General features: G+C 45.9%; 1 protein-coding gene across 1 annotated transcript in view; it reads left to right on the forward strand.

Moving 5' to 3' along the window:
- The first annotated feature begins 783 nt into the window (after positions 1–783).
- Positions 784–23,436, forward strand: part of GLDH (L-galactono-1,4-lactone dehydrogenase) — a 57,500-nt gene continuing 34,847 nt past the window's right edge. The window contains exon 1 of the mRNA XM_086487502.1: positions 784–1,616. Within this exon, the coding sequence (XP_086343628.1) occupies positions 882–1,616 (735 nt within the window). The 5' untranslated portion in view covers positions 784–881. The remainder of the gene's footprint in view (positions 1,617–23,436) is intronic.

Here is a 23,436-nt window from a genome sequence, read left to right on the forward strand (position 1 = left end):
CTATTTTTAGCTTTATATATCAATGGAGCTCTTTTGCAGTGATTATTTTTCAAAGAGCAACCAATAGACGTTTACACTTGGATATGTTGAGCGTTCACACTTTTTCAAAAGGCACTCAGGTTGGGTTCACATCGCGCGATAGAAGAGGCTAGTTTTTTGTGCGAGCCAATCAGAACCTCTCTCTCTCTCTCCTCTCTCTCTCTCAGCCCTGTTCACATAAGGCGGCGAAAACTCTGATCGAGCAACCACATCGAGGAAAGGATTCCCTTTTTCTCTTTGACCTTGCCTTGTTTTTCGTTCGACCCCCCGATAAGGACTTCCACCCTGACGCCTTTCTTCTTCAGCCAATGGAGCATTGCCATGCAAGCATGTGAACCCCCTATGGCTACCGCTTGGTGTGAACACTAGGGCGACGGAGGAGCTCAGCATTCCTGTGTTCCCGCCTAGAAGTGGTGCAAGGGTGCCATTTCCCTCTTGAATAAAAGGTCTTGAGTTCAATTCTCCTCGTCGGATAGATCTTTAAGGTCTCTTGGGATAGTTTCCTACGGCGTTAAAATTCTCTTCTTCTCGTGTGTGTGTGTGTGTGCGTGCACGCTAATAAGAAGAGGAAAATGGTATAACCTTTCCATCACCCAAGTGAGGTAGATTGGTTATGCCATTTCCCTCTTGACTCTTGACTGAAAGGTCTTGAGTTCAACTCTTCTCGTCGGATAGATCTCTTGGGATAGTTTCCTACGACGCTAAAACTCTCTTCTTCTTCTTCTTCTTCCTCTTAGCCTATATAACCAAGGTACAAGGTAAACAGCGCATGTAGCAAAAATGTACGACTGATCATCTTCACACCAAGCGAGATAAGCTCTGTGCATGACAAGTGCTCCGCTATGCGTGTTACCATGGCTGCATGCAGGAAGCTAAAGAAGGGTCTTCTACAGAGCCTTCTCACGCAAAGTGGTAGCAGGTTTCTGCAAAACGACCCTCTCTCCGCATCGCTCAGCAAGTCTGTTCTTTTCTCGCAAGAATGGATATTAAGCTCAAAGCAAAGCAGGTTTCTGCATAAGTCCACTGTTTTTTCCGATGGCAGGTCTCTGCATGGGTTTTTGGGCAAAGAGCTGGCCTACAGCAGAGCCTTCTCATCTTCAGCAAATGATCCTATGTCCTCCAATGTTGCCAAAGTGATTGGTAACGTGCTTCTTGTTATTGGGTGTGGAGTTGCCACATACTACTGTTTTCCCAGTCGTGAGAAGCCTCCGGCCACTCATGAAGACGGTCATGTGGTGACCAACTGGAGTGGTACCCATGAGGTAAAGACAAACGTCTACATACAACCTGAATCACTTGAAGAGCTGGAGATAGCTGTGAGCCTTGCTAATGAACAAAAGCAGAAGCTCAGGCCTGTTGGTTCGGGACTCTCTCCAAATGGCATTGGGTTGTGTGAGGGTGGTATGGTTAACCTTGCACTTATGGATAAGATTCTTGACATAGATTTGGATACAAAGCTTGTTACTGTCCAGGCTGGTGCACGAGTGGAACAAGTGGTAGAAGCCCTTCGCCCACACGGCCTCACCTTACAGAACTTTGCTTCTATCAAGCAGCAACAAATCGGTGGTTTTACGCAGGTTTTTTTTGCATCACTGTCGCACATCATGTCATGTACACAAAGAAAGAAGAATCTACAGGGTGTCACAGCACTTGTGCATGGATATGGACAGGCTACCAAGAAAGGTATTAGGATTTTCTTCTTCCCTTACTGGGCGGTTCAAAAAGGCTAGTGGCTGACAAGCTAATGGCTTAAATTGACTTAATGTACTCACGAATACACTTCCAAAGAGTTACATCTTTTGCAAAGGAGGATGATCGACTTATTTTTGTTGACACCTATATGTGCACGTGTGCATGTATGCACACACTTGCATCTATGTATATGCACACAGCGCATTGTTAGAGTTTTGGAGGTCATTTCTGGTCCGTCTAGATTGTGTGAGTGAGGGCTTCTTTGTGGCTGTGCCTAGCTTTGGGGGGCGGAGGGCGGCTGACATTGTGTATTGATGAGAGCATTCTGCTCTCTTGTTAGGAGAGTTTGTGCCTCATAGGGCTTGTGCCAGAGACTCTCCATCTTATCTCTCTAGTGTTTTCTCTGTCTTCTCCTCTCTCTCTTGCATATTCCCTCCTTTTGCTGCACTTTGACATGGTATCAGAGCATAGGCTTGACAACGCCTAGTGGATCCCGGAGCATGAGGAGGGGCTGATGTGGGCTGCGTTTTTCAACCAGCACGAGGAACTCAAAGGGTGAGTTCGACCTGGGTTTTAGAGCACCATTGGACCAACGTTTTCTCATCAAGAGGGGGACTAATCTGTCTTTATAGCGTTTTTGTCACGAAGGACCCTTATGTACCTGCGTTTTTTAGTTGATTGTAGAGTGAGGAGTGTTGTTGATTTTCAGCTAGGAGTTGGACGAGATCTAGGCTGCATTTTGAACACTAGTAGGTGATTCGAGTGTGATTGTTTGTGGCCAGTACCTTTGAGATTTTCAGCGAGCCAGTTGGAGACTTTTGTGTGGTAGAGGGGGCTGGTTTTGGACTGATTTCAGCTAGTGTACCTGCCCTTGCTGAGGAGTTTGGGGATTCGTTTCGAAAGAAGGTTGCTTGTAGCCCGGTTTATACTTGTCTACGGAGGATTGCTTTGCAAGCTTTACGTTTTGTGACAATGGCCACGAACAAGAAGAATGTTGCAGAGAGTTCTCATGATTGGGATGTAGAAGAAGAGTCTTATGTAGACACAATGGATGATGCCTTGGAGCGTTTGTGAAATCTACTCTCGGGGAGGAGTTGCAAGAGGTACTTGAGAGAGGAAGATTATGGTGTTGCCGGTGTTTCCACAACATCAAAAGCTAGGTGCCGCCAACTATCAGGATTGAAAGGTACTTATGGAGGTGGTACTAGAGACCTACAACCTTATCTTGATGGTGCATGACGACATTGAGTGGTCAAAGGCTCCAAGAGAAGCTTATAGATCTTCAATGGGCTTGGGATCTGCTTAATGCAATGATCCAATTGTACGCAGCAAACATTGAGACATCTTTGGAGTAAGACTAATGCTCAAGACATCTTGAACTTCGAGCAAGTTTACAATAGGATGATGCCTATGAAGAGAGATCACTTGGAGATGCAGTTGCAACCTCGATAGTCGAAGTCCATGAAGGATCACATTGAGAAGATGCAAGAGATGCAGGAAAGCTGACCTCTTTAGAAGATATGGCTATAATCTTGATGATGCATTTGACTCCCGAGTATAGTGCTTCTATTCAACATTGATTACATCGGGGAGGACCAATGATTTGTGTAACAGACTTGGACACTCCAAGTCAAGAATCGACCGCGATAGCACCAAATAACCACTTCAAAACAGTTCACAGTTCACAATAGGTTTACATTGGCCTGACGGAGTTCCGTGCCTAGAGATATTGGCCCCAAAGACTGGCGCCCCTTTCGGTATTTCTTTTAGCCAGTTTATAGGCAACTTGGCCAATTTTCTTTATGAGCAAGAATGGACCACAATATCTAGCTGAAAGCTTATAATGCTTTCCTGTTTGCATGGTCTTGGAATCCTTGGGTATCTTCAGATAGATCCATTGTCCCACATCTAGAGTCCTTGGAGATCTCTTTTGATTAGCATAAGTAGTGACTCGATCACGAGCCGTTCTTATACTATCCTTAGCCAATTCGAGCACTTCTTGCACGTCATACAGGAAATCACGAGCTTGGCGTTCCTTGACTTTCTCTAAGCCAATAGCAATTGGGGATTTAGGCTCAAATCCATACATCAGCATGAATGGGCTAAATCCAGTTAGCAGAATGCTTGCTACTATTGTAGGCAAACTCTAACTGTGGAAGATACCTATCCCAGTCAGACTGCCTGTGAGAGACATTGGCTCTCAACATGTCCTCTAACGTCTTATTCATCCTCTCAGTTTGTCCATCGGACTCAGGATGGTCAGAAGGGGGGGACGACATACTCAACTTCGTTTGAAGATAAGCAAATACATCTCGCCAAAATCGTCCAATGAACTTAGTATCTCGACCACTGACGATATCCTCTGGCAGACCATACAGCTTATAAAGCTGATCGACAAATAAAACCGCCAACTCATGGCTTTTTACTGTCGACTTCGTTGGTATAAACTTCGCCATTTTTGTGAGTCTATTGACCACAACCCAAATAGCGTCATTGCCCTGACTAGTATTTGGCAAACCAACGATAAAGTCCATGGAAATACTTTGCCACTTGGCATCTGGGATTCCAATGGATGTAGCAGGCCAACTTTCTTAAGGCACTGTGCCTTATTGACGTGACACTGAGCGCATCTCTTCACATAGCTCTCTATGTAAGAGTGCATTCTTGGCCAATAGAAATATCGCTTGACCAAAGCCAAAGTTCTTTGGATGCCTGGGTGCCCAACGCTAGGGACATCGTGGCATTTGCACAAAATCCTTTGTCGAACCTCATCGATTTCCGGCACGCAGACTTTTGCATTTATGAACAATAGTCCACTTTTACTGAAATATTGTCGCTATCTCATCTCTCTAGCACGACTCACTTGGGTCTCCGGGTCACCCAAGCCTGTACGCGAGTCATGCCCCTTCTGGTTCTACGTGCGCTGATCCTCTCTCTCCACACGTCGTTAGCTGGCCAACGTTGCCTTCGCAAATGAAATCACGTTGCTGGTCTTTTTTTTAACGTGACCACTTAAGCTTGGTTTATTTAATAAAGTGACCCTTTACTTTTTAAGTGTGGCCAGGACACCTTGAGTTTTTAAAAAAGGGTGTGAAACCTGCACAAGAAAAGAACCCACTTACAGAGACTTGAAAGTTTGCAGAGAGTGGAAAGTTTAACTCTCCTGCTTCTCTCCCACCGCTTCTTGCTCTCATCTGTTCGCGCTTACGCGCCATTGCCATCACCTGCACGCCTCTTTATGCTCCCGTTGACGCGGTTGAGCGTGGAATTTCATCTTTTCGCAACACGAAAAATCGAAACCTAGTCGAATCTTGATGTTTCTCCGAGTTTCCCATAATGGAGTCCTCCAGTTTTGATTTACCAGACGAGGGCACTCCAGGTAAGAAATTATTTTCTGTTTTTGTACGCCATTTTCATGGAATATAAGCATTAATAATTGTCATCTCGAGAGGCTCAGGGTGGCCTTTTGATACTTGTATTTTACTCCCAAAAACACAGCTCAGTCGACGACTGTGATGTTTTCAATGAGTGAATTTGAAAGTCGACAATTGTCGATGCAAATTGCCGATAATGTGCGTCCACAGGTTGGATGAATCACTCAATTCTCTGGTGAGAAGAGAGAGTGGACAAAGGTTGCAGTTAATAATCGGCTTCGCCAATGGACAACTCATGTTGATTTCCATGAAGAATCAGATGCACAAAGGATGCAGATGCTTCCTCGGTACTTGAAGGGTGCCGCACTCATTTGGTGTTGTAACATGACAGAAAAACCAGTGACGTGGGTTGATTTCTATGCGAAGTTCTTTGATCACTTCGCCCGAAAGGATCGGTTGAAGGCATACGCTAGGCTTCGGAGCCTGTCGATGAAAACAATGTCATGTGACCAATATACTACCGCCTTCAAGGAAGCCCTCTACCTTACTAGTTTGGACTCCGAACATGCTGTCCACATGTATATCCTCGGCCTACATGAGGAGTACCATTGGGCATTACTCAGAGGTAAACCTCCGACAGATGTCGAAGATGTTGTGGCTAAGGCCACGATGCTCTGATACTCCATACCCATTGATGCTCTTAACACCCCACCTCTCGCCACCCACCCCAACCCAACCATCCCCCCACACATCACCCCCTCATCCTCTCCACCTTTTGTGTGCACCCTCTTTCTTTGGTAGGTGTGACATGTATCTATGCTCCCACTTCACCTCAAGGGAGAGTCGAGTTTTGGTAGCAGATTGTGGGTGTATTGTCTACTGTGGAATAGAGGATTGTTGGGGGTCATTTTAACTTTGTGAGGATTGGTGTGCAGTTCAGGCACTCTCTCTACCATTTGTTGCACCACGAGAGAGAAGATTCCCTTTTGTGGTTTCAAAGCGGTTAGATGGATTTTACATTGGCACCTAGGCAACATCTCATGGTGGGACAATTATGATCTGGCGTGCTAAATGGCCTAGTTTCCTTGCATTTGACATTGGAGACATCCTTTATGCCTCGGCGAGGATCACACATCCCTGACTTGGTGTTATATGATGTTCATTTGACTCAGACGATTTAGGATGTTTGGTCACACACTAGCTTTACAGATGTAGTGACCCTTTTGGCTACATGCATGCATACCCTCTGATTGCACACCTAGCATGAGCATTTTTTACTGCAAGAACCCAACTGCATATGAATACCTCTAATAAGTCATTTTAATAATAAGCGACTTATTATTTTCCAAGTCGTGGGGCTGTAGGGGAGCTTGCTCGACCCAGGCAGATGCACCTATATAAGGAGGCCATTGGGCGCCATGAAGAGACAAAAAGCACAAGTTGAAGAAGACCAAGGAGCACAGACTCAAGCAGTGCCCCTCAAGACCAGCAGCCTGGCGTTTTTCTCAAGAAGCCGCAAGATTCAGCGTTTTTGCTAGTAGAGCCTAGGTGTTTTCAGATTTCAGCCCTAGCGTTTTGCATCAGCAATTCAGCCTTAGCCTCACGGTGCAGTACCACTTCTCTGCACCAGAACCTCGCCAAAATCAGCCCATCGCCAGATTTCAGCCAGCGTTTTCAGATTTCAGCCATCAGCGTTTTTGCATAGCCTCGTCGTCGCCGTCGTCACCGTCATCGTCGCCGGCACAATTGCAGAATTCAACCTTAGGACAGCGCTCAGTTTTCAGCCAGCCTCAGCCCTAGTGTTTTTCATTTTCAGCCCTCAGTCTTCACCGCTGCCGTCGTCGTCGTTGACATCATCGTCGTCAAGTACCTCAACACCTAGAAGCATTGTACCAGACTTTTGTGCAATCTAAAGCAAATACCTCTCTAGCAATAGAGAGGGGGGCCCTTGGAGGGCGGTTTGGGACCCCATCCGGTGTCGTCTCTTCTCTCTCTCTAGCACTCTCTTGTACCCTCACCCACAGTTTGCATTCCACTCTTGTTTTGGTCATTGCACATTCTCTCTCTAAGCAAGGAAGGCTCTCCCTTTAAAGTAAAAGGAACCTTGAGCACCCACTGATCACTCATCGTGAGCTTACACCTTCATTCACTTCCATTGCACGTTACAGTCAGAGCGTGACTCACTGGTAACAACTCTTCTCATATATCTATGCAACCCTCTCAGGTCTAGAAAACATACGACTCATATAAGCTATGACATGGCCCTCTTGCATTGAGACCGTACCCAAACTGCTGCCACAAGCATCATAGTAAACGTCAAAGGTCTTCTGCAAATCAGGCAAAATCAAAACAAAACGTGTCGTTAGTTTCTGCTTGAGTTTCTCAAATGATGCAATATGTGAAGGTCCCCAAGTGAATGGAACACCCTTCTGAGTCAGGGCATGCAAAGATGAAGCAATCTCCGCAAACATTCGAATGAACTGCTGGTAGTAGTCTCTTCTTATTCTCGCTGGAACTAGAATTAGAAGTGGAAGAAGATGAAGAACTAGGATCGTCCTCAAAGCGAACACGCTTCTTTGATCCACTTGCCTCCTCATAAGTAGATTTCCGACCCAAATAGCGGGCATGATCCTTGGACTTGTTGCCCTTCTCAGAGTGCTTTTTAGCTTTCATCAATTTGTTGACTTTCATCTCGAGAGCTTCATCAAACTCTTCTTGCGAATAAAGCTTCTGTTTTTCTGTACCTGGCTTGGCCTTGGTCTTCATTGCTGACTTGGTTGGAGTGTGGATGGCCTTTTACCTTTTGTCGTAAACCTCAACAATCGGATGACTCTTCAGATACTTCACATAGTTCGGGTCCTTGGAATATTTGACAAGGTGCCTTGCATAAGTGTCCACCTGAAGATGTCGCTCGTATTCTGATATGTCAAGTGTCACAAGACGGGCACCACGGGCCAATAGAAAAGAACAGACTGAACAGACCTTTAGCACTTCAATAACAACTGAACTAAGAGAGAGAGAGAGAGACGACACGCGACACGGAGTGGCGGAATTCCACCCCAGAGAGTATTGGCCCCAAACCTTAGCGCCCCTTTCGGTATTTCTTTATATTGCATCAACGCAGTACAAGCCGGTACTCTAGACTCTGCACCTTCTCCAGGAAGCATGCCATAGAATGAGCCCATGGCCTCATATTTAAAGGCCCTAGGCCCCAGAAGCAGTTTACAGTGAAAAGCCTTCAAACTCAAAAGCATCCGGTCCAAAAGCAATGCCCAAAAAGCTGCCAACGTAAATCACGGAAATCCGTACAACTGCCACGTCATCAGTTAGCGCAAAACGCGGAAATCCGTATAGCCTGCCACTTCAGCAGTTAGCGTATTTTTCAGAAATCTGCCATGTCATCAGCAGCTACACAATTTTCAGAAATCTGTTGCTGCTTCTGCTGTTGCTTTTGCTTCTTCTAGGGTTTAGGCCTCCCGGCCGGTAGCTCCGTTCTTCAGTAGGTCGAAACGTCAGCAGTTTGTTACATGAAGGTCCTCTGTTGAAGGCCTGCCATGGTCCTCTCACCCACCAGAAGAAGGCTTGCCCTCGTTAGAATCTCCGTTGGTTCTCTGGGATTCGAGTGCTTTTCATCCTCCTTTAAAATTGTAATAGGTTGGATGTGTTTCTCTCTGTGGGATTCATTGCTGGAACCCATGTGTGCTGCAGAAAATCGGATTGGATCCTATGTAGGAGAAGAGTGTAATTGTAGCGGAAGTGAATGATGGTGTAAGCTTAGGATGAGTGATTGGTGGGTGCTCAAGGTTCCTTTTACCTAAAGGAAGGGAGAGCCTTCCTTACTTAGAGAGAGAATGTGCAATGACCAGAACAAGAGTGGAAACTGTGAGTGCAAAGTGCATGAGAGAGAGAGAGAGAGAGAGAGAGAGAGAGAGAGAGAGAGAGACGACACCAGATGGGGTTCCAAACCCCCCTCCAAGGGCCCCCCTCTCTATTGCTAGAGAGGTATTTGCTTTAGATTGCACAAAGTCTGGTACAATGCTTTTAGATGCTGTGGTACTTGATGACGACGATGTTGACGGCGAGGTCGAGGCTAATGGCTGAACTGCTGAAATCTGAAAACTCTAGTCATGCTGGTGGGATCTGGGTTGTGCGGCGAAGCTAGTGGGCTGACCTGTCGCCGAGGACGCCAAGGATGGCTGAAAACTGAAAAACGTTGGCTGTTTTATGGGCTGAAAACAGAAAGAGCTGGTGGATCTGGGATCTACCGCGATCGGATGTCTGCGTCGAGGATTTGCTACGAGGATTTGATGCGGGATCGACAAGGCTACTGCTGAAAACTGAAAACGCTGATGGCTGAAATCTGCTGATCCAAAAACATTGATGTTCTTGCGGAGGAAAACATTGGAGGAATCCGCGTCATGCTGGCACCGCTTGGTACCGCTGGCGTTGTTGCTCCTCTATGTCTCCTGCTCCTTCTAGCTCTCAATGGGCTTCATATATAGGTGAATAAAGGTGGGTTGAGCAGCCATCAATAAGCCTCCACGATTTATAATTGCTAAAAAGTCATTTATCAAATAAATGACCTATTACTAATTAGAGGTGGTTCGTATGCAATATGCCCATGAGGGTTCATGCGGTGGAAAGGTGCTCATGCTTGTGTACTGGGTGTTGATGCTAATGATCATGGGTTGTGCAATCAGAGGGTATGGAGCTACTCTGAGTGCCTGGACATGCACGGCGTGTGTACAGGCTCACAAAGTGCCAGAACATGTCGTAGGCTACCTAAACCCTAGAAGTAGGTAAAGCTTGTCCACATGCACATAGGGTTAGATGTGTACGTGACATCCCCCCCTTTTCAAGGTAAGGTACTCGTACCGAGCTGTATGGCTTCCATATTGTCCGCCAACAACCCATGGGAGTCAGCGAAGAACTCTTCGCCGGCCCACTTTGTTGCATGGGTCCTGCGATACTTCAACTTCCGGAAAGTCTGTAGTGCTTGCTGCTTTGGGCCGCAAAGCAACAAGAAGAATCTGCTTCGGTTCCAATGCTTCAACTTCGTCTACGATCGTGGGTTCATCTTCTGTCACAAACTGGTGACGTGGCTGCCCATGTGACACACATACACTGGCATGGGCAAGCTCGGGGAAAATGCAGTCTCTGGCTAAGATAGGGCACCGAAATTTGTGTAGCATGCTGACGTGGCACTACCTTACGGATCCCCGCGATTTTGGGCGGAATTTTCGGCCTGTTCACGTGGTAGATCTGCGTACGAAAATTTCTGGCAGTTTTTAGGCCGCTTTTGTCTATGCAATGCTTGGGGGAGAGAGAGAGAGCTTTACTTTTTTCAAAAGCTCTGTTTTATTTACTCAAGAGAGTTTGTGAGAGAGCCATGCTTTATTTTTGAAAGCTTTTGGGACAGCTTTTGGGGCTCTGCTTTTGGCATCCCTTGTAATCTCTTTATAAGTGTTGTTGGGCTCTCACTTCTCAGAGCATTTGGACGCAGAGTCTGAGAGTGAGTCCCAACCACTCCTTTGTACTTTGAGTAAAAAGAAATACCGAAAGGGGCGCTAGTCTTTGGGGCCAATATCTCTGGGCACGGAACTCCGCCGGGCCAGTGTTGAATCAATTGTGAATTGTGATGTTAGGTGCAGCGGAATGAATGTTGAACTTTGCTCAAGATGAGTGCTCCGAAATGTGCTCAAGATTCCTTGTTCTTAGGGAAGGGAGAGCCTTTCGTTCTTTAGTGAGAGAATGCAAGTGATCACAAACAAAGTGAATAGACACTGTGCGTGAAGGTGCATGAGACTGAGAGATAGAGAGAGAAGAATACGACACGAGAATGTTGTCAAAACCCTCCTCCGAAGGCCCCACTCTCTATGGCGAGAGCGGTCTACTATTGATTGCACAAATCTCTACAATGCTTGGACTTGTTGACTATGTCGACGACGATGAGGACGACGACGAGAAAGGCTGAAATCTGAAAATGCTAAGGGCTGAAATCTGCAAATCTTTATCTGCTGAATTCTGACTCTATGTCGGTGACGATGTCGATGGCGATGCGATGACGACGCGCTGAAAACGCAGATGCTGAAATCTGCATTTTCCGGGCTGAAACTGCAAACTTCGCGGGATCTGACCGTGCGGTGAGGATCTGCTGCGGGAAGGTGAGATCTGCGAGGTTTGGGACTTCTACTGCGGGTTCTACTGCTGATAACTGAAACGCTGATGCTTGTGGGGATTCCGTCGCGAAGATCTACAAAAACGCTGAAGTGTCTTGCAGATGCAAAAACGCTAGGACTGAAAATGGTCTTGCTGTGGAGAATCTGCTAATGCTGGGAGTCTTCTGCTTCTTGCTGTCGCCAGGCTGTTGCCAATGCAAATACGTTGGCTGATCTGGTTCAAAAACGCTAGCCTTCTGCTGTGATGCAAAAACGCTAGGGCATTTGGGGGTTCTGCTGAGAAGTTGCTTGTTGAGCGAGTGCTCCTGCTGCCTCTTCTGCCAGAAAGTGCTAGCTCTGGTTTGCTTTTATATTATCTTAGCAAAATTGCCCTACCTAGTTCCCAACAAAAGTCACTTAATAAATAAGTGAAAAATATCAAAAATAGGAAAAATAGGTTTGGTGATGAGTTTAAATGGTGTCGAACGCTCTAGACCAAGAGTGTCGCTGCGGGTTTGCGAAAGGTTAGTCCTTTTTGGGACATTTACCTGATGCAATGGAAAAATAGGTTTAATGCAATGGAAAATTCCCCTGATGGATTCTGATGGGAATACTGATGATCATGCTATGTGCAACTGAAGGGTATGTATAACCGGCCCGTACAACGTAGAGGGCGGTACTATTTCAATTACTTGTTAACTTTACACAGAGCACTAAGAAGGGAAGAGAACACAGTTGCGTCCAGCGACTAGAATGTCACTGCGCACACGAGACCGACACCCTGTAGGCCCCAAAGACTGGCGCCCCTTTCGGTATTTCTTTATTCAAATTAAGGTAGACGATCCGACCACTTAGCACAAGCTTTCACAAAGCTGTCCAAACCTGGCGAGGGCTGAAAACGCAGGTTTTCGACCGGATTTTGATAGCATAACGGCGCAAAAACCCCTGTAGGTCAAAAACACCTGTCTAGGACGGATTTCCTCGATATCTGGAAGCTTTCTGGTGAGCTGTCACAGAAATTCAGCGGGCTGTAATTCTCTGTTTTTCACTGCCGGGAGCCCAAAAGCCTATACACGCATCCCAAGGCTCTCACGAGGCTCCCCCGATGTTCCCTTGCAGTTTAGGTGCGAAACCCTAAACCTGCAGAAAAACACAGCAGGCTGTAATTCCCTGTTTCGGATCGTTTTTAGCGGAGCGAACACGCCTACGCCTGTCCCAAGGGCTCCCGCACGCAATGGGACAGTTCCCCTGTGAATTGGACGAGTTTTCACGCGAGAAAACTCTCCAAACTCGCAATCTTTCGTGATGGAACTGTGCGTACCTGTGGGGGATTAGCAATTAGCTAATCCGGTTCCTGTTCAGAAGGCTCTTGCCTTGGCAAACGCGCATAAACCCCGAGAACTGTACATAGGTCAAATGAGAAGCCCACTAGTGGGGCATAACATACTGTACGTAGGGGAGAAAGAGAGCAGTATGTAGCGTGCAGGGCATCACTCCCGTCACCATACTGTGCATAGAGGACAAGGTAAGCATTCCATAGCTTCTGTACTTGCTACAATCCACCTGAGGCTGAAAATGGCGCCCCCTTTGTTGATATGCAGCTCGTTTTTGCCTCCCAGAGTGGCAGAATCGCTCACAGGCTGACACGTCGCCCAGTTTCCGAGTTTGGGATTTCCCTGCTAAAAATATCTCAACTGGTGCGTCAGTTGACTTGGCAGCAGAGCAATAAAATGTTCCCCTTGTCATTCCAGAGCTAATGACGCGAACACATTTTCTGGTAAAAAATAGCAGTTCCCTAAATTTTAGGAGATGCTTCCATGGCGTCCCTATCGGTCTCCTGACCATCATTGAAGACTACCATTTGACCAACATCTACAATGTGGGTTAATTTACTGGCCCCTTTCAACTTATAAAGTTGCAGTGACTTGACGAGTGGCCCAGACTTCATTTGGCGCACACAGGCTTCCATACTCATCAGAATTCAGTGCTAACTGGCGCGACCAGTCCCAGACTGACCGACCCAGACTCCCGTTGTGAGAAACCTATTCGGCCGCAGCCGTTTCACACTGGCCATGCAATGTCCACTTGCACCTTTTCAAGGGTTCCGGGGAAAACAAGTAAAAATAAAATAAATAAAAATATATAGTACTTATTTATGGAAGGCAACAGAAAAAATACACCTCCTGGTGACAGTATGCATCTAATCTAAGTGTCTGGACATGCACGGTCTGCGAACAGACTCACAAAAGTGCCAGATCACTTCCTATTCTAGACTGACTTGGCTGAACTGAACCCTGGTCATGCTGTAGCTTGTCCACAGACACATAGGGTTGGATGTGTCACGTGACATCCCTTCCTTTTCAAAGTGAGGTACTGGCACCGAACTGTATGGCGTCGAGGGAGATCGCCAACAACATCCGGAATCTTGGAAAGGACTCTCCGTCGACCCACTTTGATGTGTGGGTCGTGCGATACTTGAACTTCATAAAGGTCTGCAACGCTTGCTTCTTTGGGCTGCGTCGAAAGCGACACAGAGTCTTCTGTAGCTCCTTCAATGCTTCAACTTTGTCTATGGACGTAGGTCCATCTTCTTCAAGAATCTCCAAGGCTGAAAATTCTTGAAACCACTTCCAATACAAAAACATGAACATATCTATTCCATGTAAAGTGACTGCAAAAAATCTCGTCTTTCGAACAAACTGTGCATGCAATGGAGATGAACATAGAGACGGAGTGCCAAACCGTTCACCAAACACACGCAAACAATGGATTCGAAACTTGTCTTTCTTATCTAAATCAATCAACTCTGGCAAATCACAATGGACATGCTCATGCTTGATGCTCAATCTTTCTTGTGCTCTTTCTACGATTGTGTCATGCCAAGGAAGAGACATGGAATGTGAATTCCTTGAATGCAAACATTTCATCTTGTCATGAATCATCCGTATACATCTGTGCTCATTCATGAGTGAATCGTGCTCAACGTACAATGTCATGCCTAGGAAAAGGGATCACATAAAGACGCTGACTAAAATACAGGAAACGATCACGAATGAAACACTCGAACAATGCGTGCTGACGAATCATTCGAACACATAGTACTTCTTGTAAGGGTTCTTTGGACCTACGCTCAAGAGTCAAGATCGGTTCGTCGTGTGTGGTCGAATCTGCCTGGGGGGTGCTGTGGACCTCGACTCGAAAGCCAAGATCGATTCTTCGTGATTGATCGAATCTGCAACGAGGTTAGCTTCGCTAGAAAAAGCATCAACTAAACCATCATCCTTGTGAACAATCACGTCTTGATCATACAAATCATCATGCTTGTGAGAAATCACATCGTGATCATCATGCAAATCATCATGCTTGTCATTGTCATCCAAATCATCATGCTTGTCATTTTCCTTTAAATCATCATGCTTATCATTATCAGGCAATTCATCATGCTTATCATCATGCAAATCTTGTGTGTCATGCTTTGGAGAAGAAGAGACTGAGAGAGTCTCCTTCTCTTGATCCTTTGCAATCTGTGCCTGCACACTAGAAAAGAGTCGAACAACTCTTGCATCTGTTGGGCTCTCTGTTCGGCCGCCAAGCGCGCTTGCTTGCGCTCGCGATCCAATTCGGCTCTTCTTTCTTTGTGTTCACGATCCAATTCGGCCATTCTTTCTGCTTTTCTTGCGTTGCATTCTAACTTCCTGTCCATCATCATCTTGTTGAAAGGTGCCATAGGATCTGATGCAATCTTTGGCGTAGATGGGGAAGGGTCGGAAAAACCTCCCGGTGAGGAAAACTCTTCTTTGCCACTCCCATGCTCACCACCTCCAAGCGAAGTATCCATTCCGCTTCGAGTGATGACCATCCACTGAAGTCTTGGGTTCTTAAGTTCACGAGGAACTTGGGTTCTTGAGGTTCTTACGGTTCTTGAGGGTCTTGAGGTTCTTGGGTTCTTGAGGTTCTTCTTTCGCTCGCAATCTGTGTTAGAGAAAGAAGGATCTTCTCTTCACCCGAGTTCTGCTCTTTTCCGCGGGCGCACCCCTTGGCAGCCTTGCGCTCTCACCAAGGTTGCTTTTTCCCACCTCACGTCGATTGGCCGGCCGCTAAGTGCACGGTCCGCTCTCAATGAGTGAAAAGAGACACAAGGGAAGGCCGGACAAGCCCTTCTTTCTTGGGATTCCTGTCACTCTTCAAAAACACGATTAGGAATCGACACGCCCAAGAGGTCATGGGTTACGTGCGACCGCAACAAGCAATTTTTTTTTTCTGTGGTTCTTGTGGTTCTTTCCTTGAGTGATGCAAAACACTGCCAAAGCTATTATACCAATGTAAGGTGCAACGGAATGAATGTTGAACTTTGCTCAAGATGAGTACTCCGAACTGTGCTCAAGATTCCTTGTTCTTAGGGAAGGGAGAGTGTCACAAGCGTGTGACTACTATCTATCCTTTTTGTTGATTTCTTTCTTATTATCTATTTACTTTCACTTTTTGGAAACACCCCTCGGGAAATCTAATAGCCCTGCATTGCATAGCTAGTGTGGAACTGTCCAGAGGGAGTCCAGGCCTGAGGGCAAGAGAGCACTAAGGTTGGACAAAGACTATGGTTAGCCAAAGTGGGGTCATTGACTAGCCAAAGTGGAATCCTTTGCTACAGAGGCTACATTTCAATTTTGGGTGTGGCTGCAGTGTACAAAGGGGGTCAGATGACCTAGAAAGATACAATGGCAGCATCTCCTAAAATTTAGGGAACTGCTATTTTGGGACCTGAAAATGTGTTTGCGTCATTATCTCCGGAATGACAAGGAGAACATTTTCTTACTCTGTCGTGAAGTCAACTCGGCAACCGGTTGGGAGATTTTTAGGCGGCAACCCCGAAACGGGAAAATGCTTGTAAATGTGTCAAGTGGCACCTTCTGGTGCACTTTCCTCATGCAACAGGAAGTGGCGCTGAATTTGAAGTTGTGAGAGGCTCATTTTCAGATTTTGTCACAGGTTACGAGCTATGGAGTGCTTGCTTTCCCTCCTATGTACAGTGCGGTGCCAGGAGTGATGCCTTGCACGCTACGCACTGCCCTCTCTCTCCTCTATGGTAGTATGTTATGCCCCTCTAGTGGGCTTTTCAATTGACCAATGTACAGTTGTGTAGGTTCATGCGCGATTGCCGAGGCAAGAGCCTCTTGCACAGGTACTGGATTAGCTAGCGGCTAATCCCCCGCAGGTACAGGTGAATTTGGAGAAGTTTCACGCCAGAAATCTCGTCCGATTCAAAGGGCAAGTAGCCCTACAGGTGCGGGAGCTCGAGGACTTGCTACGGATGCGAGCGGTACGTGAAACGGAGCCCGAAACAGTAAAATACAGCCTGCTGTGTATTTTTTCAGGTTTAGGGTTTTGGCCCTAAATGGTCCCTACTACCCCCAAGAGGTTCGGGGACGCGAGGGGACTGCTGTACAGGTGATCTAGCGCATTTTTGGGGCTGAAAACAGAGAATTCAGCGTGCTGCAGATTCTCGCCAGGTTTTGCAAAGTGCCCGTATGCATCGGGAAAGTCATTCAATGCGTGGGAATACTGATTGTGAAGGGTCCTAGTACAGTTATGCTGCCGAAATCGGGCCGGAACAGTTGAAATTCAGCCAAGCTTGTGCGGGGCAGCTTGTAGGGAACCACAACGTTTATTCCCTCTTTTGAACAATAAAGAAATACCGAAAGGGGCGCCTAAGTTAGGGGCCAATCTGGTGTTGGACTACTCATACAGGTGCAATCTAGCAGCTTGTATCCCTCTCGCCTTTGTTGTGTCTTGAATGTACAGGTAGAATAGACGACTAATAATGGGTGAAAGCTAAATCAAGGTTTGAAGTAAAGTCTACCGCCCTTTTTGAAGTTAACAGGCCGGTTTCATGGTTCCATCGATGGGATTAAATCACTTTTTCCCATAGAAATGAGCCTTGGTCAGTTTGGGCTTGAAGACACAGGGGATCATAGACCAGACACAGGGAATTGCAATTATGGTTGACAGACCAGATGATGTGACTGAAGAGGTTTCCTCTTCACAGGGTCAACAAACACATGAAGTGGGTGACTCTTCAAGACCACCACAGACGGATGATGATATATTCAGGACCTAGTTGACTACTCTTGTGGCTATGTTCACACAAGTAATGCAGAACCCGAGGTTTTTAGCCTTTCTGCAATCTCCTCTTCTGTCTCAGCAAGTTGGGTCACTGGATCATATTGAAAAGCCTGTTAAGGCTCGAGCACAGGTGATTTATACTTCACAGTCACTCAATGCAAACACCTGTACACTTGACGGACAACATGCAGTCTCCACAACCTGTGCCTAAGGTGCAAGAACAGGTGGCTGAGATGCCAGTCTTTCAAGCTGTACCAGTTCAGCCAGCCACTTTTCAGCAACCTATAGCCGGTTCTAATGGGCAGGGAAGCAACCTACAGCCTATGCAACAGGCCTTCCCACCACCTTCAGTACACCTTGGCTATTTTGGAGGTGGATCGGTATTCCAGAGCATGGCTGGTCATGCACCTGGAAATCAGTTTTACACGCCAGGAACAGTGTTCGGGGGTGCTCAAACGATGATGCCTAACCCCATGTATGGTGTCACGGGCATGCTACCAGGGTTTCAGAGCAATCAGGGCCAATTTGGGATGCCACAGGCAAATTTTGGTATGGCTGGAATTACAAATCAGCAGCCAAATATGGCATTTCTAGGTCAACTTAATAGCGGTCAGGGAACACAAATGAACCCTAACAGCGTTCCCATGTTTCAGTCACTTCCATATGACAATTTGATGCCGCTGGAGAGGCCAACTCTGTACAAAGAAGGTGGCAAAGGTGTGACCTTCACGACCTTTACAGGGTTTGATGACAGGAAGAAGGCTCTCTCATTCCTCCAGCAGTTTGACAAGGCCTATGCAGGGGGAAACTTAACAGAGGCTTCAAAGGACCGCAAGGCAGCCACTTTCTTGACAGGGAATGCGGGACAATGGTGGACAACTTTTTTGCTTCAAGGGCAAGCTCCGTCCACATGGATTTACTTCAAGCAGATTTTTGCAGCAACATGGTTATCTGATGACTTTGAAGCAGATGTCATGACAGAATGGCACCAGCTTAATGCTGCCACTTGCAAGAATCTGGATGACTACAATCGGAAGTTTTGGAAAGCTCTACTTCCAGTAACTTCCTATAGGTTTGTGCCATTGACAGAACAGATTGAAAAATACTGTTGTGGCCTACCCAAAGGATTGAGAAAGTACTGCACGAAGACCAAAGTCACTACTTTGACGCAGCTCATCGAGGTAGCAAACACTGGCAATGGTTTGCTCAAGGGAGAAGATTGTGAATTTAACACTGGCGTCAAGGCAGGATCAGGCAAGAAAAATTCAGCCAAGAAGCACGTTCCCAATGAGGCTCCTAAAGGGACTCAGGAGTCTGCCAACGCAGGGAAAGACAAGCTACGGCTGAATCAGAAAAAGGACCAGCAAAGAAATGGAAAAGACGTTTTCCTCGCAAGTCAGAAGAGCAAAAGAAGGTCCTGAGGACAGAGAACAAATGCTTTATATGTGAGCAGCCTGGCCACATTGCTTACAATTGTCCTACAAAGAAAAGGCCAGCTGATTCTGAAGACAAGGAGGACAGGAAAGGAAAGAAGCCCATGGCTGGTCTAGTGCCAGATATGGTGGGCGACAAACCAAATTCAGATGCAAGTGAGCTTTGCAGAGCATGGGGAAAGGTCAGGGATCAAACAGTGCTTATCTTCTTTGATCCAGGTGCCAAAGCCAACTTTATTTCCCCAGAATTGGCTTCAAAGTTGGGAATCAGACCTGAAGAGATGGGGTATACAACAGAGGCAGGTTTGGCATGTCTTGGCCATACAGAGGCTGTGACGCCCATCATTGGAAAGTTGCGTCTACATATCCAGTCCTATGTAGATGCTGAAGAATTTTACATCATGCCACTGGACGGATGTGATGTGTTGTTAGGTATTCCTTGGTTATTTCGTGTACAGGGAATCATGGATGCCTACAACAAAAAGATCACTGTACAGAGCAGGGGAAAGACTCACGTTCTGGATGTAAAGCTTAAAGGGGAGTCTATTCCTACTGTATCAGCTTCTGCTATTACTTCTGTAATGAAAAAGCATCTTTCTGCGTACTTGGTTTTTGCACGTGAAGTGTCAGATTGTGATGAATCAAATTTATCTGTGCTAGATAAAGAAATGTCAATGTTTTTACAACAGTATAGTGACTGTTTTTCCGATTCATTACCGTCTCAATTACCGCCAGATAGACCCGAGGACCATGCGATAGATTTGGTACCAGGCAGTACCCCACCAAATAAGCCGCCGTACAGGGTTAGTGCGGCTCAGCAGAAAGAGATAATGGGCCAAGTACAGGAGCTGTTAGAAAAGGGGCTGATTCAGCCCAGTTCATCCCCATTCTGTTCTCCAGTGTTGTTGGTATAGAAAAAGGATGGCTCATGGTGTATGTGCATTGACTACCGTGCACTGAACAAGAATACCATCAAGAATAGGTTCCCTATACCTAGAATTGATGATATTCTAGACAAATTAGAAGGAGCAGCTATGTTTAGCAGGATAGATCTAAAGAGTGGGTACCATCAGATCCGTATTAGATCAGAGGATGTGCACAAGACTGCTTTTAGAATGACGTCTGCCCTTTACGAATTTTTAGTGATGCCCTTTGGTCTCACAAATGCTCCTGCTACGTTCAATAGGATGATGGACAAAATTTTCCACCAGCGGTTTGTTGGTACATTCGTTGATGACATGATAGTCTACTCAAAGAATGAAGAGGAGCATAGGCATCACTTGGCCATTGTGTTCAAAGAGCTACGCAGTCATAGGTTGCTCATCAATGCAAAGAAAAGTGAGTTTTTTCGGGAAGAGATTCACTTTCTGGGACACATTGTCTGAAAGGATGGTGTCAGAATGGATCCTGCAAAAGTTGAAGCGATCAAGTCATGGCCGAATTTGAAGACGGTGCATGATGTCCGAAGCTTTTTGGGACTATGCTCCTATTACAGAAGGTTTATCCGAAATTTCGCTGAGATTGCTTCACCTTTATATGCTCTTCAAAAGAAGGCAGTCACCTTTAGATGGACACATAAAGAGATTTCAGCTTTTAATCTCTTAAAGGAAAAGATGACTTCAGATCCAATTATTGTGTTGCCAGATCTTAGGAAGTCATTTGTGGTCCAGTGTGACGCTTGTGGTAGTAGCATTGGTGCAGTGCTAATGCAAGATGGCAAGGTAGTAGCGTATGAGAGCAGAATTTTGCAAGGGCCAGAGATGACCATGCAGGTCTATGAGAAAGAGTTACTGGCCGTGATTCATGCGCTCTTAAGTTGGAAACACTACCTGCTAGGTGCAGATTTCGTTGTGCAAACGGACCATCAGACCTTGCGATACTTCTTGACACAGACAAAGTTATCTGAGAAGCATATGCGATGGGCAAATATCTTGTCCATGTTCCATTTTCAGATTGTGCATGTGGAAGGCAAGAACAACGTTGTGTCTGATGCCTTGTTAAGGAAGCCACAAATTTCAGCTGTGTCAATTCCTTATCATCATGAACTTGATGATATGAGAGAACAGTATGCAAATGATGAAGATTTTGCAAGGGTCTTCGAGCAGCTAATGGATGGACAACGTCATGAACATCCCACCGTATGTAGGGCATCGTGGTATCGATGCTACAGTTAAAGCGGTTGAGACATTCTTCTATTGGCCTACATTGAGAGTCACGTCCCTACAATAGAAGAGAGTCACGTCTCACCGTATGCAGGGCATCGTGGTATCGATGCTACAGTTAAAGCGGTTGAGACATTCTTCTATTGGCCTACATTGAGAAGAGATTTTGATGCCTTTGTGCGAGAATGCCTAATTTGCCAAAAGGTCAAGTTTGACAGGCAAAAGGCACCAGGGTTATTGCAACCACTACCTATTCCAGATAAACCATGGGAAAGTATTGCTATGGATTTTATCTTTGATCTTCCGAGAACGCAGACAGGAACGATGGTATCTGGACCATCATTTGCAGATTTAGCAAGCAGGCTCATTTTATTCCTGTCAGGAAGAAGATAAAGCTAGGTCAGATGGCACGCTTGTTTATGAGCAATATTTTCAAGTATCATGGCATGCCACAGTCGATTGTTAGCGACCGTGATCCACGCATGACAAGTTTGTTCTGGAGAGGCTTGTTTGAGAATATGGGCACCACGCTCAAATTCTCTTCGTCATTTCATCCTCAAACAGATGGACAGTCAGAAGAGGCAAATTCTACTGTTCTAGATCTGCTGAAGTGCTATGTGTCAGAGCATAAAGGAAAGTGGGAGCAGTATTTGCCATTGGTGGAGTATGCATACAATAATACAGTGCATTCATCAATTGGCAAGGCACCTTTTGAGATAGTTGAAGGTGGCAAGAAAGTTCCTCCCATACTGCATACAAAGGACAAGATATTTGAAGCAGATAAGTATGTTCAGGACATGGATGAAATGTACAAGAAGGTCAAAGTGGCCTTAGAAAAGACTCAGGCAAGGCAAAAGAAAGCAGCTGATCGTCATCGTCGTGAAGTAGTATATTCACTTGGTGATTGGGTGCTTTTACGCTCTGAAAAGGCAAGGTTAAAGAAGATGAAGGGCAAGGAAAGACTGTTTCCAAAGCTCAGCATGCGTTACTATGGGCCTTTTCAAGTGTGCGACATAATCAGTGATGTTGCATATAGGCTGAAATTGCCTGACAGCTGGGAGATTCACAATGCGTTTCATGTGAGTTTTCTCAGACCCTATGTGGGTGATGTGCCAGAAGATATGCCAGCTGAAGATCAACCGGAAGTCGAGGAACTTGACGAGATCTTGGTCCCGGAACAGATTTTGGCACATAAAGAAAGAAAAGTGAAAGGCAAGGTTGCTAGGCGTTACTTGGTAAAGTTCAAAAACTATCCACCAATGGATACTAAGTGGATGGAAGAAGGTGAACTTGCAGAGTCACCAACTGTGTTATCACTTTACCTTGAAGCCTTCGATTTGCAACCTACTTTGACCCCTTGAGTTTCAAAGCTACATGGATTGTCAGTGTGACAATGGCTTTTGAAACAAATGATGTACATGGTATTTAAAGTGAGCTCAAATGAAATACCTGTTACATGAATGTTAGAGCTGTACAGATTGTCAGTTTGGCAATTGCTCTTATGGAATGTCCAAAAGTATGGTTAGTGCTATAGAAGTGAGTATTTCTTGTCAGTTTGTCAAGGATACAGTACTGGCTTCTATTAAAGGGTACATGTGTAACTGCATTCTTGAACTGTCGTTTTGGGTATCCTCGAAAGTGTTACTGGGCCCAACGTGTACTATAAGACAGTGGCAAAATGTGTAGCTACCATTTTGTCATTGGAAAGTTAGTGACTCAAAGCAATGGCAGAGTGCAAAGCTACCACTATGTCATTGGGACACGGTTCACACGCAAGCAATACATGTGTCGACGAGGTGTTGAATACACGAGGGTTGACAATGAGCATGTATGTGTCGTACATGTGTCGACAGGTGTTGAATACATCAGTGTTGACTGTGAGCATGTACGACATAGATGCAAACGAGGACGTTTGAGATTTCAAGAGGGGGGTATGTCACCAGCGTGTGACTACTATCTATCCTTTTTGTTGATTTCTTTCTTATTATCTATTTACTTTCACTTTTTGGAAACACCCCTCGGGAAATCTTACTGCCCTGCATTGCATAGCTAGTGTGGAACTGTCCAGAGGGAGTCTAGGCATGAGGGCAAGAGAGCACTAAGGTTGGACAAAGACTATGGTTAGCCAAAGTGGAATCCTTTGCTACAGAGGCTACATTTCAATTTTGGGTGTGGCTGCAGTGTACAAAGGGGGTCAGATGACCTAGAAAGATACAATGGCAGCATCTCCTAAAATTTAGGGAACTGCTATTTTGGGACTTGAAAATGTGTTTGCGTCATTACCTCCGGAATGACAAGGAGAACATTTTCTTACTCTGCCGTGAAGTCAACTGGGCAACTGGTTGGGAGATTTTTAGGCGGCAACCCCGAAACGGGAAAATGCTTGTAAATGTGCCAAGTGGCACCTTCTGGTGCACTTTCCTCATGCAAGAGAAGGGGGCGCTGAATTTTAAGCTGG

The sequence above is a fragment of the Adiantum capillus-veneris genome, chromosome 17 (genome assembly GCF_014529385.1).
Source record: "Adiantum capillus-veneris isolate H3 chromosome 17, ASM1452938v2, whole genome shotgun sequence".
NCBI classification, from domain to species: Eukaryota; Viridiplantae; Streptophyta; class Polypodiopsida; order Polypodiales; family Pteridaceae; genus Adiantum; species Adiantum capillus-veneris.